The sequence below is a fragment of the Balaenoptera physalus genome (genome assembly GCF_965194825.1).
Source record: "Balaenoptera physalus genome assembly, chromosome: X".
Taxonomy (NCBI): Eukaryota; Metazoa; Chordata; class Mammalia; order Artiodactyla; family Balaenopteridae; genus Balaenoptera; species Balaenoptera physalus.
Window position 1 is genome coordinate 130,526,280 of NC_138903.1, and position 15,653 is coordinate 130,541,932.

A 15,653-nucleotide genomic window follows, 5' to 3' on the forward strand; every position below is an offset into this window, starting at 1 on the left:
CACCACTGCGGGGTCAGGCCCTCCTAGCAGTCAGTGCCATCCCCCAGGGCGTCCCCGTGCGCCGGGTGCAGAGCAGCTTGTGCCCTGCCTTCCCTGACTTACTTCCCCGAGGAGATGGCTGAGGCCACTCTGGGCAGGCGCTTAACAGAAAGCGTGGGCATGAGAGTCCTGTCCCCCAGCTTCAGGGGATTAACCACCCAACGGACATCCATGGGGCTCCTCCTGATGCCAGCCCAGCCTAGGTGCCAGGGACACATCAGTGGCTGAAACACACGCAGTCCCCCACGGAGAGCGATGGGCTGGGGGGTGGGGCAGCAGCCGCGGACACAAGCCCACAAGCCCCGTCCCACCCCAGCGGCCGCACGGCGGGGCAGCAGGGGGCGCTGTGGCGGCGTGCAAGGCAGACATCTCCGCTGGCCCACAGGCTGGGAGGGCGGGAAGGCTGCCTGGGAGGGTGTCCCAGGCCTGAAGGAAGAGGGCTGCTAGGGGAGTGAACAGGATGCCGGGCGGGATGCTGGAGCAAGCGGCGCCCACTCGGGTAAGTCAGTGCGGCTGTGGAGAGGCTTCTGGGGACGGGGCCACGGGCGGGGAAGAGAAGGGATGCGGCTGGAGCCAAACCATGAAGGGCTGTGAACGTGAAGCTCAGGGGCTGGGCCGGGAGGAAGTGTGCATTTGAAGTGGATCCTGCCGGCTGCTCAGAGCAGGGAGAAGGGTGGGGGAGACCGGGGCAGAGGGGGGGTGCTGATGGAACCATCCAGATGGAGGACCAGGGCGGTGGCGGTGGCGAGGTGCGGCCCGAGAGCAGAGCTGCGCACAAGCCCCAGGAACGGGGACCCCGCTGATGTCATGTCAGGGGATGGAGGACCCAGGAGGGCTGGTGGGATTCATAAGGGGAGGCGGGAGTGGATACAACTTACACACTTGGAAAAAAATGTTGGTAGCACAGCGGGTGGACACAGAAGCAACGGGGGGCTTCTTCAAATGTGGGGATGCGCCACACTCAGTTCCCTTCTAAGGAAACTGGGGGTGATGGTGGTACTCGCACGAGTGTCCAGCTGAGGGGCTCAGGACAGTGTGGGTTTAGCAATGACAAGGACATCACCGACAGACTAAGGGGAGAGGACCGGGGGGAGGGCCACCCACCCTCAGACGGAATGGGGGGGCTGGGGGAGGCCCGCAGGTTCCGTGAGCTTCCTGGGAGCCCCTGGGAGCCCCCGTCAGCCCTGCAAGCACGCTGGCCCCCCTGGCCTGGGCCCCCCGGCACCCAGCCCAGCAACATAACACCCTCACCTCCAGGCCACCCTCCAGAGAGAGAGGTCACATCCAATCGCTCAACTCTATGTACCAAGGCCTTCATGTTCTCACATTTTATTGGGTTTTGCCCGCTAATCCAGTTTGCAAAACCTCACATCTGTTTGTTTCAGGAAACAAGTGTGAAAATAATGTACTTTCACCTGAGTGCCCCCACTGGGACAGACAGACACAATCCAGACATCTATTCTTGGCTTTGGACATCAACCTCTTTCCCCCTCCTTGTTCCCATCTACTGGCACCCCTTCCCTTCTACATTCACCGCTTCCCGTCTTGAGTGAGTTCCTTCAACAATCCCCTCAGCCTCTGTCTCCTCAGCTATAAAATGAGGGTGCCCGGCACTGCTGCGCCATTGGGCTGTGGGAGTGCTCAGGGCGGTGACCCACACTCAGTGCCGGGCAGTGTCAGGCGCTGGCGAGCGTGGAGCGTCTGGGAAGCCATGCTTACTATAAGTTTAGGCCCAGCTTTTAGTTTCTCGTTTACCCAACATGCATTTTAAAGTCTCAAAAGCCATCCCGTGGCACACGAGCCACCTGGCCCAGCTCTGCAGTGGCCATGTATTTGACAGCCGTGGATTGCACTCATCTCACTGTTAGGGTTACAGTGCTGAACTGGGGTGAATGGTGGCCCCTAAAGGCTATGTTCATGTCCTCAGCCCTGGAACCTGTGGATGTGACCTTATTTGGAAAAAGGGTCTTTGCAGATGTGACAAAGTTAAGGATCTCAAGATGGGATCATCCTGGATTTAGGGTGGGGCCCACACCTAAATGACAAGTGCCCTTTAAGAGACAGAAGATGACACAGACACAGAGGAAAAGGCCACCTGAAGACAGACGCAGAGATTGGAGGGATGCAGCCATAAGCCAAGGGATGCTCGGGGCCACCAAAAGCTGGAAGAGGAAGGAAGGATCCTCCCCTAGAGCCTCCAGAAGGAACCAGCACTGCTGCCACCTTGATCTTGGATTTCTGGCCTCCAGAACCATGAGAGAATAGATCTGTTGTTTTAAGTCTTTTGAGCTGGGACAAGTGATAGCTCTAAGGCCAACCCAGCCTCCAGCTCTGCACTCCCTCTCACTCTTCCTGTTCACACCACTCTACAGCCAAGCTTTGGGCACGATAGCAAGTGGGTGGGAACTCAAGCAGGGCAGCCATGAACAGCTGTGCAGGTTGTGTGCTAAGCACAGCCTGTGGAGCACCAAACACAATGGAGATGGCGGCAATATCCGCACACAAAGCATTCTGGGACCCAAGTCGTTTCCTGGGAAGCTCAGGTCCAGGCTAGAATTAAGCGCAGAGGCCCAGAGCAAGGGAGGGGGAAGCCTCACAGGGGATGGTCCTGAGCTGCAGGAAAGAGGAAAACTATGGCTGAGTCAGGGTCCCTCACTTGAACTAAAAATCGCCTGTCTTCAACCAGAGACACTGTCGGCAAACAGCGACACATCGACACTGTGCTTATGAAACCATCAACAATGGCATCCCCACGGGGCTCCCCCGACACGGGGGGTCCTGTGGCTGGGCTTCTCAGACACATTCCATCTGTAACTATTCAGTTCACACACCTCGGATAGAGTCACAGCTACAGCCGAAAATGAAAGCCGCCTATGTTACGAAGCTGGTGTGTAAGGGGGGGCAGGGACCACACTCTCCTCTTCCTTTAAAACAATTCATGATTCTCTGGCTCACGGGGAGGAGCGGGGGCACCCAGGCAGCGGGCAGCGGCTCCTTGGGATCTGAGAGGGAGAGGAGGGCTGCCAGGACCTCCGAGGTCCCGGGGACGCCTGCCTTCTGCCTCCGAGGGGCCCACATCCCCTTGGGTGAGGTCTGAAGCCACGTGGATATTCAGGGGCTCTCCTGTTCTACGAGAAGCCCACGGCTCACCCTTGGAAGATGAAGGTCATTGGGCCCAGCCCAGTCCTCTCTTCCAGGCCACTTTACACTTCAGTTTGGCCGAGGTCTGTCCCCAAGGGTTTTAAAATGTGCAGTACCACCTCCACCTCAGCCCGGGGAGATCTGCTGGGGAGGTGTCTCGGGCAGGCTGTGGAAGGTTCCTGAATCTTAACTTTCTCGGGGTTCTGCCCCTTCCCCTCCAAAGCCCTGGCCCCTCTGTTCACGTCGAGCAGTGGGAGGGTGCAGCCACGGGCGGCCGCAGGGCAGGTCCACTTACGCTGAATGCTGAAGCAGAACTTCTTCTGCTGGTAGGAGATATAGCTGGAGACAGCGCCGATCAGGGCCATGGCCAGAGCACTGGCCACGCCAGCGATGGTGCCGGTCTCTGCGGACATGCCTGGGGAATGGAGAGAGGCGGAGTCAAGCCCACGACGCCACGGGGATCGGCTCAGGCACCTGGCTCTCCTCTAGCCAGCGAGCTAAGCTTGTTCTAGGGCCCGTGACCCCCAAGCTAGTGTGCCATTTATACCGAAGGGCGTAAAATGACACAGTGTGCCCATGTGTCTACCAAGTACTTCCCGTTTGCCGTAAGGATTCCCATATTGAGCGGCTTGAAAGGTGGCCGTGGAGGTGCTGCAGCCTCCACCCCGCCAGCTGAGGCCCAGACAGGCCAGCAGGCTGCCCCTGGGGCCACTCCCCTGGGATCCAGAGCTTCACGCTTAATTCCTTTAAAGGGCTGCATTCCTCTGCTGGTGGCCTCACGGACGGGTCTCTACCAGGAACCGTCACGGGAGGGTCGGGAAGACCAGCTCTGAGAGAAAGCGGGCCAGTTTGTGGTTTCCAGCAGAAACCTCGGGACTCAAACTCACCGGATCCTGAGTCTTCCCCGCTGCCGTACTGGCCATCACCTGCAGAAAGGACAAAAGCCGTCAGTGTCCTCCGTGACCACCAGCTCGGGGTCGGGAGGGACAGCCCCTTCCCGACTGGCTGAGCCTTCCGGGTCCACCTCTGCCCCAGGCCCCGCCAGCACAGCCCCCGTGGGCTCTGCCCTGACTGTAGCAAGACCTGCTTCCTTATGCCTGTCACCTGCCAAAGCCCAGGTGGGACGTTTTATTTTTGAAATGACAGCGACTGTGCACTGAGAACGTGTTACATCCTGGCTCTTCACACGCAGTCCGCTGGCGCAGGTGCGCCCAGCAACCATCCCCAACAATAGCGCAGGGAGCAGAGGTGCGCAGGCGGGGGACCTGCCGGCAGGTGGCGGAGCTGAGCCCACGCCAGGCGAGCCTGACTCTGAAGGATAGCACCGCGTGGGTCCCATGCATCTAGTGTCCCCTGTAAAATATATTTATCGTTTACCTAATTATAGAAACACGGTTATGTAAAACTTTGTTTTAAAAAAGGACGAAAAACTAGCATAAAAATATTTCATCATCCTACTACCCAAAGAGATTTACAGTTAATATTTCAATTTCTTTTCCTCCTGTCCTTTGCCCTTTACCTGGTTTTCTTCAAATCCAGATGCTTCTGCTCATGTAACTTAGGTACACATACGGTGCCCTTACGACATGCTACAGGACTAAGTGATAATCAGGAGTTTTTTAAGGGCCATCCACTTCTGGCTTGGCTTATAGTTTGAGTTGTTCTTGGAACATAAACCAATGCAGGCTGACAATCGCCTATCTAGGATTTTGAAATTCAAAAGGCTCTGAAATATCACAGAGATGGAGAACAGATTAGTGGTTGACAGGGGTTAGGGAGGGTGAAGACGGAGGGAGTTGGCTGTGATGAAAAGAGGAAAACGGGAAGGATCCTTGTGGTGACAGAAGTGTTCTTTTCTTGACTGCAGTGGTGGTCACACAAACCTACATGTGATAAAATTTCATAGAACGAAACAGACACTCTCTCTCACACACACACACACCCTGCCCAGACAGCAGCTCCCTAACAAGCAACCGGTGCCATTTGGGACATTAATTAGCCTTGAGCACTCCCTTCACGGCGCCCTCTTCTTCTTAGGACATAATGCTCATTAATGGAGGGAGCCCGTGTGCCCAGAGCCCAGGGTTCTTGGGGGAAACTGCTCTAGTATGCTGGGGGGGATGTAGGTGCATGAATTGTAACAAATGTACCCCCTCCGGTGGGGCATGCTGCTAATGGGGAGGCTGGGGGCGCGGGGAACTCTCCGTACAATGTGCTCAATTTTGCTGTGAACCTAAAATTGCTCTAAAAAATACAGTCTTTTTTTAAAAATAAGAGTCTTGGGGGAGAAAATGAGGTTTGCTATGTTCCCACCTGGGACTGAGTCCTTGAGTTAAATGCATTTTACAGACATCCATGATTGGAAATGAATGGTTATTTACAAAACAAGGAACACTGGCATTTTCAAAAACACAGTCACTGCTGTTGGAGGAAGCAGAGCAGAGAGGAGGACATGAGTCACCCTGTGCATTAACGTGTGAGCAGCGAGGTCACCTGTGAGGACTTGGAGTCCGGCTGCGCTGGCCCATCACTGGTCCCTTCTGCTGCGCCGGAGGTGGCTGTCGTCAAGGGTAGCGGCGAGCCCCCTCACAGGCGTCCTCTGCTGACGTGTTCGTGTCACTAGATTTCCAGATAGGAATGAGCAATTCAACCCACTCTTTGGTTCACCTTGAGCTGGAATGAAGCTGAGTGTTCCCAAGTCTCCCTTTCCTGATTAATTCTTGATCATGAGGATTCACAACAACTTGAACCTCACAATCTGTATGGCCAGGAGCTACGAGGGTGTTACATGAAATGTAAACAGGAAGGCCCCCTGATCTCCAGGGGCATCTGGAGAGCTCTGGCTCCCCCTGGCTGTCAAAAATATTCAAATGCTCAATTCTTCAGTCTCTAGGAATCCCTGACTATCTGACCATCTGTGATTGGACAAAAGCGTTTTTCTAAGAAGATGACAAATAAATGTTACTCCCTCCTCAAAAAAAAATGTGATTCCCATCCTGTGGGTTACTCACTGCTCAGATGGGCACGTGGGCTGAGATACTAAGAGGTTAAAGAACAATTGGAAAATAAGACCCCACTCATTCTAGATCCTTCCATCCCTTCTAGTTGCATGAGCCTGAAGTAAAGTCGGCCACCAAGGCTTGCCATTGGAGTTAGCCAAGCCAATGTCACGGTTTTGATCCCTATTTGGCTACTGAGCTCCATTCACTTCCCCTGAGCACAGGCTGAACCCAGTTCCTTTACGAAATGCATGCCATGCAAAAAGTGGTATTGGGACAACTGATGACCCACTGGCATAACAAATTTATCCAAACCAACACCACCAATGGAAGTAAGTTTCCAATAAATATAAAATGGATGAAGCCATAAAAGCACTATGAGAAAATGTAGGACAACATTTATATTGTCTTGGGGTGACGAATGACTTTCTAAACCTGGCCCTCAAGCCAGGAGCCTGAAATGGAAAAGATTATATCAAAAGTCAAAACTTCCGTACTAAAAGCACAAGATAGGAAAGGGAAAAATGGATAAATCGGACTCTGTCAAAATTAAAAACCTTTGTGCTTCATAGGACATCATCAAGAAAGTGGAAAGACAGCCCACAGAATGGAAGAAAACATTGGCAAATTCTATATCTGACAAGGGATGAGTATTGAGAATAAAGAACTTCTACTACTCAATAAAAAGGCAAATAATTCAATTTTAAAATGGACAAAGGATAGGAAGACATTTCTCCAGAGAGATATACAAATGGCCAATAAGCACACGAAAAGAGCTCAGCATCATTAGTCACCAGGGAAATGCAAATCAAACCCACGATGAGATACCACTTCACACGCATTAAGATGGCTAGAATCCAAAAAAAGGTAAATAGCTGTTAGTGAGGATGTGAAGAAATTGGATCTTTCAGACAATGCTGATGAGAACGTAAAATGCTACAGCTGCTATGGAAGACAGGTTGGTGGTTACTCTCAAAGGTAAACACACAGAGTTTCCACAAGACTGAACAATTCCACTTCTAGATATATATATATATATATATACCCAAGAGAATTGAAAACACCTGACCACACAAAAACTGGTACACTGATTTCATTGCAGCATTAGTCGTAAAAGCCAAAAAGTGGAAACCACCTAAAGGTTCATCAATTGATGAATGGGTAAATAAAATGTCTTTGGAAGGTATGAAAAGAGATTAATAATCCCTAATGTAAAAGGAGCCCTTACACATAAATGAGTAGAAAATGGGACAATGGGTGGGCATGAATAGGTAATTCACACAATGTATTAAGAGTGTCTAATAAGACAGAGGTGAAAAGTGTTTCACTTCTTGGATGCAAAGAAATGGAAAATTTAAACAGGATAGCATTTTGTACCGATCAAATCTGCGAAGAGTACAAAACTAAAATACCCAGTGAAGGTTGAGTATATGAGCAGACAGGCAGCTGTTTCCTTCCTAGTGGTGGAAATGGCGGCTGGTACAATTGTAATGGAATGCCATGTGGCAGTACACTCGAAGAGCTGCATCTTTAAAAATGTACACCTCCTGTGACTCAGCAGTTCAAGTTCTAGGAATTTGTCTGACAGACAATTAAGGTTTCATACATTTGGCGATGAGGAAGTTCATCCCAGCACTGTGTACAGTAGTAAAAAGCTGGAGGAAAAACCCTCTCTGTACAAATATAGGCCCTGGTTAAAGAAGTCACAGTGAAACACAATATTATGCAGTGGTTGACATGATTTTTTAAAGGACTCCCTAATACAGAAAAAGATATTCAGGGTATTATTGAATTTAAAATACTGGTTTTAAAAAGGCAACATGATCCCATTTTTGTAAAAATATTTACGAATATATACTTTATGCATAGAAAAAGTACTGTGAGCATATACTCCCAATTATTACTAGTGATTCTCCCTAGATGGTAAAACAATAAACAACTATTTTTCATAGAATTTTTCAAAGAATGTTTAAAATATGCAAGCCACATGCAAATTTATCTACATCTACTTCCCCACAACTGGAGAAATAGTTCAAAGAGGTTATTTCACAGGTCACTGGCAGGACCTTCATTTTCATGGACAATATGTTTTGTATCCTCACCTGCCTTCTTTTTTTTTTTTTTTTTTTTTTTTTTTTTTTTTTTTTTTTTTTTTTTTTTTAAAAGGTGCAACCCATTCTTTTTTTTTTTTAATTTTATTATTTATTTATTTATTTATTTTTGGCTGTGTTGAGTCTTCGTTTCTGTGCGAGGGCTTTCTTTAGTTGTGGCGAGTGGGGGCCACTCTTCATCGCAGTGCGTGGGCCTCTCACTATCTCGGCCTCTCTTGTTGCGGAGCACAGGCTCCAGACGCACAGGCTCAGTAATTGTGGCTCACGGACCTAGTTGCTCCGTGGCATGTGGGATCCTCCCAGACCAGGGCTCGAACCCGTGTCCCCTGCATTGGCAGGCAGATTCTCAACCACTGCGCCACCAGGGAAGCCCCTCACCTGCCTTCTGAGTTCACAATTATACATCACAACTACATACCAAAGAGTCTAGAGTCACCTTCTATTGTACTAGAAGTTCCCCGGTACAGCATATCTCAGATTACAATTTGCTTTGAGTATAGACACCTATACATGTAGATAGTTATGGAATGCCAGAGCTCTAGGGACCACTGTCATAGCGATAGTGACTGCCATAGCTGTAGGGACTGCCACCATAGCTCAAGGGACCCCATAGCTATAGTGCCCACCATAGCTATAAGGGCTCCTATAGCTATAGTGACCACTGTAGCTACAGAGAACACTGTAGAACAGGAGGCATTACCCTGTTGTCAACAGAAATGTTACCTCAGCATCTTCCAACATAAAAGAACAATACACACATATTGATACATACAGACATATCAATCTTGAGTCGCAACAGCCGCATGCCTGTCAGACAGGGATGCAATGCACCGACGTGTCCCTCACTGGCAACAGTGCAATTCCAGGCTCACAGCCAGTGCCTGACACGTCTGATTTGCTACGGGCATGGAGAGCCATGTGACAGTGGTAGATAACAGCTAGAACGGCCGAGGGGGGACGTTCAAGTGTTTCAGGACCTTTGTAAGTATGCTAGACTTCCAGCAGCCACAGCTAGGAGTTTTAGATTTTTTTAAAAATTATCTTCATTATTAAAAAAAGTGGCAGCAGAAATGCAAAGTAAAATTTTAAAAAACTGAAAAATGAATAAACAAAGAGGGATAAACACTTGCTTCAAATGACCCATGGTTACAAAGTCAAATCGAACTGAAAAGAGTCAGCCAGAACATGGCTCCCTAGGCTAACCACTGGGGATGCCATTCCTCACTGTTCCAGAAAGTCTCCAAAGGCCCAGATCTCCTCCATCCCCCACCTCAGGGAAGAGAACGGTCACCCTACCCTCTAGATAACGTGACAGGTGCCCCAACCCAACACTGAGCTGTACACCCCACCTACCTATGGCAAGCTCCCAAGACACCAGAAGTTATCTCAGAGAAAAGCCCTGTGTTCACGCTGCGCTCGTGCGTGCGTGTGTGTGTGTACGTGCACGTGCATGTGTGTTGGGGGCAGGGGCTCTGAGGGAGCACGTGGGTTTTTTCACATTCTAGAACACTAGAACCAGAGAGCTGTTCTTCACATCTGAAACATCCTATTTCTTCATGTTATGAAAGCTGAAAAAAATACAGAAATGTGTCCATAGAGAGACATGGAAAGGGCTGTCTGGGGGCAAGTCCCTAACTTTTTTCAGCTCCCAATAGAAGGCAATGTTTCTGGGGTAAGCCCTTCCACTTAAGCTCTTTTGCCATGATTATGTTCCCATTGAGACCCAATTCCCTGTTGCATGAGATCAACTTAATGGCTTGGAAGGGACCATGACAGGGCCCAGATATTTTGAGTCAGTGACTGTAAATACAGTAAAAATGGAAGAGGAATGATTTCTTTAGACTTGGGAGGGAAAGTAGATAAACACAACGTGGTATATCTATACAATGGAATATTATTCAGCCGTAAGAGGAAATGAAGTACTGAGCCATGCTATAATGTGGATGAACCTTGAATACATGCCAAGTAAAAGAAGCCAGACACAAAAGGGCAAATGCTATACGATTCCACTTAAATGAGGTACCTAAAGTAGTGACATTCACAGAGGCAGAAGGTAGACTAGTGGCTATTAGGGACTGTGGAGAGGGGAGAATGGGGCATAACTGCTTAATAGGTACAGTTTCCCTTTGGGAAGGCTCTGGAGATGGATGGCGGTGATGGTTGTACAATATTGTGAACATACTTAATGCCACTGAATTGTACACTTTCAGTGATTAAAATGGTAAATGTTATGTATGTCTTACTACAGTAAAAAAAATTTAAACTCAGTCAGGAACCCTGGGGGCCTGGAAGACTCTAGAAGACTGGAGGTTCCAGGTGGGGAGCAAGCAGAGGCCTCAGCAAGGCTTCCCATGCGTGGTATTAGAAGAGAAACACATGGAATGAAAATTCAAAGGCAGGAAGCAGTCTGCTGAGTCTGTCCAGGCACCCGCGAGACAAGAGGGGAGAGCAGAGGAAGCCGTCTGTGCAAAGCCCTGGAAGGCAATCCAGGACCGAGGCTCCTGGGCCCGGAAGGCTGCAGCTGGAGGGAAAGGGCACTGGAAGCTACAGTCAGTTAACTGACCACCGCCAAAAACAGCTTCTCATTTAACCCTGGGAAGTAAAGGTGATGGGTTCCCGCTTCACACGTGGGGATACCTGCACACACCTGGAGGAGAACGTCTACATCTCTTTAGAGGTATGGGTTTTGGCTCTTGCCTCTGGTTTTAAGAACTACATGCTTTGGCCTTAAAAACTACCATCTGGGAGTAAAAAGAGTGCTCAAGCTGGTTCTAATATGAAATTTTCTTCTTTGACTAAAAACAATGATGCAGTATTTTCTGCTAATGACATCCCTGCTCCCCTCCATGCTTTCCCAACTGAGGACAGACACCAGGAGCCAGAGGAAGATCAGGTAAGGCGTTCGCTTCATGAACGGGGCTTCCGAGTACTTCTCCGCTCCCCCCCTGCCCCTCACACAACCACCTGGGGGAGAGCTGGGTTCACAGATCAGATTTATAGAGCTCACCTCCCGTAAGAGTGCACACTTACCCCCCAGTTACATGAGGGGGCACGGCCTCCCTCATCGCTCCCTTTGGGGTCCAAAAGAAAGCATTTCATGCCACGATGCCATCACTCATGTGGCCCAGAGGGTCGTCAGCCTAGCCAATCAAATGTGTCACTCTTCTCTTCATGGGAAAGCGTGGGCGGGAGGGTAGAGAGCAAAGCCAGGTGTTTGGTCTGTCCTGGTCCCCTTCATTTCAGGAAACTTTTATTGGGGGTGCCAGGGATACACAAGGAAAAAGGTGCCTGCCTTCAGGAAGCCCAATCTAGCAGGAGTGAAAAAGCTGCACGTGACTCGGTGTGACTCAGTAATGATACGGGCTATGCTGTACCAGCAGGATGACAGAAGTTCTACGAGAACCAAAGGCACGAGATGGGTGCTGTGCCACAGGGCCACAGAGGGGAGGAGCCTCCAGAGAGGAGGGGATCTTTGAGGTGTCCCTTAAGGGATCAGTGGCTGAGCATTTGCTGGACATGAGTGGGAATTCATCTGGTGGAAGAAAGGCATTTAAACAGAGGAACAGCATGTGAAGGCACAAAGATAGGCACAGACCAGCTCGTTCACATGTTTGGAGGCGAAATGAAGTTGACGGTCTAGGGCAGAAAGATATGTCAGCAGGATAAGGGGCTTGAACTTATCTTATAGGCATTAGGGAGCCATTAAAGAGACTTTTTGTTGTTGTTGTTTTGGCTTAAAAAATTTTTCCCAACAATTAAGAAAAAGTTCAAACGTTCAAAAAAGTTGAAAACACTATACAGTGAACACTCATATACCCACCATCTGGATTCTATAATTAACAGTTTACATTGTTCACTTTATCATATGTCCATCCATCCCTCTAGCCATCCAATCTTATTTTTGTGATGCATTTCAAAGTAAGTCTCAGACATCTGTACGCTTCACCCGTACACATATTATAACCTAGAGTTCCATGTTTGCTTGTGATTCTTTTTTTAAGGTAAAATTTACATATAATAAAATACTAATCTTACATGTACCATTTCGTAAGTTTTCGCAGATGCATACACCTGTGAAACCCATACCCCCACTGAGATACAGAATTAACATCAGTCCAGAAAGTTCTCTCATGTCCCTGTCCAATTAATCCCCGTCTCACCCCAATCCACAGCAGCCGTGGATCTCATTTGTAACATTAGAAATTAGTTTTGCAAATATTAGAACTTCACATGTTTGGGCTCATATAGTATGTACTGTTTCTTTCACTGGCTTCTTTCACTCAGCATAATATTTTTGACATTTATTCATGTTATTCTGTGTATCAGTAAGTCATTCCATTGTATGAATATATACCACAATTTGTCTAGCCATTCTCCTACTGATAATTAGGCTGTTTACAGTTTCTTTTGTTGTTGTTTTGCTATTATAAATAAAGTCGCTTTTAGAATTCTGTTATAAGTCTTTTTTGGACATAAGTTCTCATTTTTCTTAAAAATAAGTGAAATTGCTGGGTTATTGGGGAGGTCTAAGTTCAGTTTTATAAGAAACTTTACATTCACACCAACAACGTACGAGCATTCCAGTTGCTCCACTTATGCGCTAACATTCGGTATCTGTCAGTCTTTCTGATTTTAGCCATTCTGGTGGCTGTGTTGTGATAACTCATCATGGTTTTCATTCGCATTTCCCCAATAAAGATTTTGAGCATCTTCATATAACTTCTTTTATGAAGTGTCTCTTAGGCTCGTTTTTTTAATTGGGCTGTTTGTCTTTTCATTATTACACAATAGTTTTAAACAGAGGACTAACAAGATCATGTTCCTGGTGATTCTCTCTGGCAGCTGCATGGAGGACAGGCTGGAGCCAGGAGACCAGTTAAGAGATTAAGGTAATGACCCAAGGGTAGCTGATATGGGCCTGGGCTTGAGGGGAGGCAAAGAGAAAGAATATTCCAAATTCAAAAGATACTAGCGGAGAGGATGTCTGGCATGAGGGGTTGAGGAGGTCAACAAATCCTCTTCTCAAAAAGCAACTATAACCCTGGACAATCAAAGACAGCCATTTCAGGAAACAGATTTAGTTCCTGTGAGAACAGCTGGAATCTGAGGCCTTTTCCCCCAGGGTTGCTCTCATTTCCCCTTCTCCCAGGTCTTTCAGCAGCTAGTTTAACTGGGGAGAGGTGGACAGGCCATGGAAATCAGCAACTGCACTGCAGCTGCCAGACGGGACCCACATGACTTGGAGCACCGTCGGTTAATGTAGCAGTCTCAGTGGCAAGTGAACAGGGAGAGCTAACCAGTCAACTAGCCAGGGATTTAACAGAGACGTGAGACAACCATAGGGGGCTTGATACACTCTCCACGTTGCCCCGAAGCTGAGGACATGCCCAGCAGAGACAGTACTGGTATTGGCTGAAGGCCAGCTACAGACAACAATGGAGCAGAACTGAGAGTCCAGAAACAAACTCTTACATCTGTGGTCAATTGATTTTCACCAAAGGAGCCAAGACAGTTTAGTAGGGAAAGGATAATCTTGTCAACAAGTGGTGCCAGGACAATTGGATATCCACATGCAAAAGAATAAAGTTGGACTCCTATTTCACACCATATACAGATGAACTAAAAGATGGAACAAAGGCATAAATGTAAAAGCTAAAACAATAAAACTCTTAGAAGAGGACATAAGAAAAAATCTTCATGAACTTAGTTGTTCTTAAAACACCAAAGCATGATCTGTAAAAGAAAAAAAATTGATAAATCAAAATTTATAAAAAAAATAAATTTTATTATTTGATAAACAACACTATGAAGAAAAGGAAGAGACAAGCCACAGACTGGGAAAAAATATTTTTAAAATCATATACCTGAAAAAGGATTTGTATCTAGGTTAAAAATAGAACTAATAAAAGCAAACTGAATTTTTCACATGGGCAAAAAATCTGAACAGACTTCAAAGAACAGTATAAAATAAGAATATAAAAAGATGCTCAACATCACTTCCCATTAGGGAAATACAATGAAAAAACAATTAGATACCCCTACACAAGTATTAGAATGCCTAAAATGAAAAAAAAACAAAAAACAAACCCTGACAGAACCCTCTTACACTGTTGGTGGGAATGTAAATTGGTGCAGCCATTATGGAAAACAGTATGGAGGTTCCTCAGAAAACTAAAAATAGAACTATATGATCCAGCAATCCCGCTCCTGGGCATATATACAGACAAAACTACAATTCAAAAAGATACATGCACCCCAATGTTCACTGCAGCACTATTTACAAAAGCCAAGACTTGGAACCAACCTAAGTGTTCACTGAAAGATGAATGGATAAAGAAGTTGTGGTACATATACACAATGGGGTATTACTCAGCCATAAAAAGAATGAAATAATGCCATCTGCAGCTACATGGATGGACCTAGAGATTATCATACTAAGCAAAGTAAGTCAGACAGAGAAAGAAAAATACCATATGATAACACTTACATGTGCAATCTAAAATATGACACAAATGAACTTATCTATGAAACAGACTCACAGACACAGAGGATAGACTTGTGGTTGCCAAGGTGGGGGGGTGGGGGAGGGAAGGATTGGGAGTTGGGGGTTAGCAGATGCAAACTAGTATATATAGGATGGATAAACAACAAGGTCCTACTGCTATAGCATGGGGAACTATATTCAATATCCTGAGATAAACCATAATGGAAAAGTATATATATATATATATATATATATATATATATATATATATATATATATATATATATATATATATATGTATAACTGAGTTACTTTGCTATACAGCAGAAATTAATACAACATTGTAAATCAAATATACTTCAAAAAATTTTTTTTTAAAAAACCCTGACAATATCAATTGCTTATAAGGATGTAGAGCAACTGGAACTCTCATTCATTGCTCATGGAAAAGTATTGGGTTGGCCAAAAAGTTCATTCGGCTATTCCCATAAGATGTAAGAGGTTGGGTTTTCTCAAACGGACTTTTTGGCCAACCCAATATAATGGTACAGCCACTTTAGAAGACAGCTGGGAAGTTTACTGTAAAGCTAAACACAGATTTACCATATGACCCAGAAATTATATACCTAGGTATTTACCCACGTGGATTAAAAACTTATGTCTGTACAAAAACCTGTATGTAAATATTTATAGCAGCTTTATTTATAATCATCAAAAGCTAAATGCAACCAAGATGTCCTTCAATAGGTGAATGGACAAACTGTGGTACATCTAGACAATAAAATAATATTATAAAGAAATGAGTTATCAAGCCATGAAAAAACATATAGGAACCTTTAATGCACATTGCTAAGTGAAAGAAGCCAGTCTGGAAAGGTT

General features: G+C 46.7%; 1 protein-coding gene across 5 annotated transcripts in view; it reads right to left on the minus strand.

Moving 5' to 3' along the window:
* CD99L2 (CD99 molecule like 2) overlaps positions 1-15,653 on the minus strand; it is a 105,430-nt gene that overhangs the window by 5,367 nt on the left and 84,410 nt on the right. For all 5 annotated transcript variants that reach the window (XM_082445803.1, XM_082445805.1, XM_082445802.1 and 2 more), the window contains 2 exons: positions 4,068-4,106; positions 3,476-3,595 (listed from right to left, as the gene is read on the minus strand). In XM_082445803.1, coding sequence (XP_082301929.1) covers positions 3,476-3,595; positions 4,068-4,106 — 159 coding nt within the window. The remainder of the gene's footprint in view (positions 1-3,475; positions 3,596-4,067; positions 4,107-15,653) is intronic.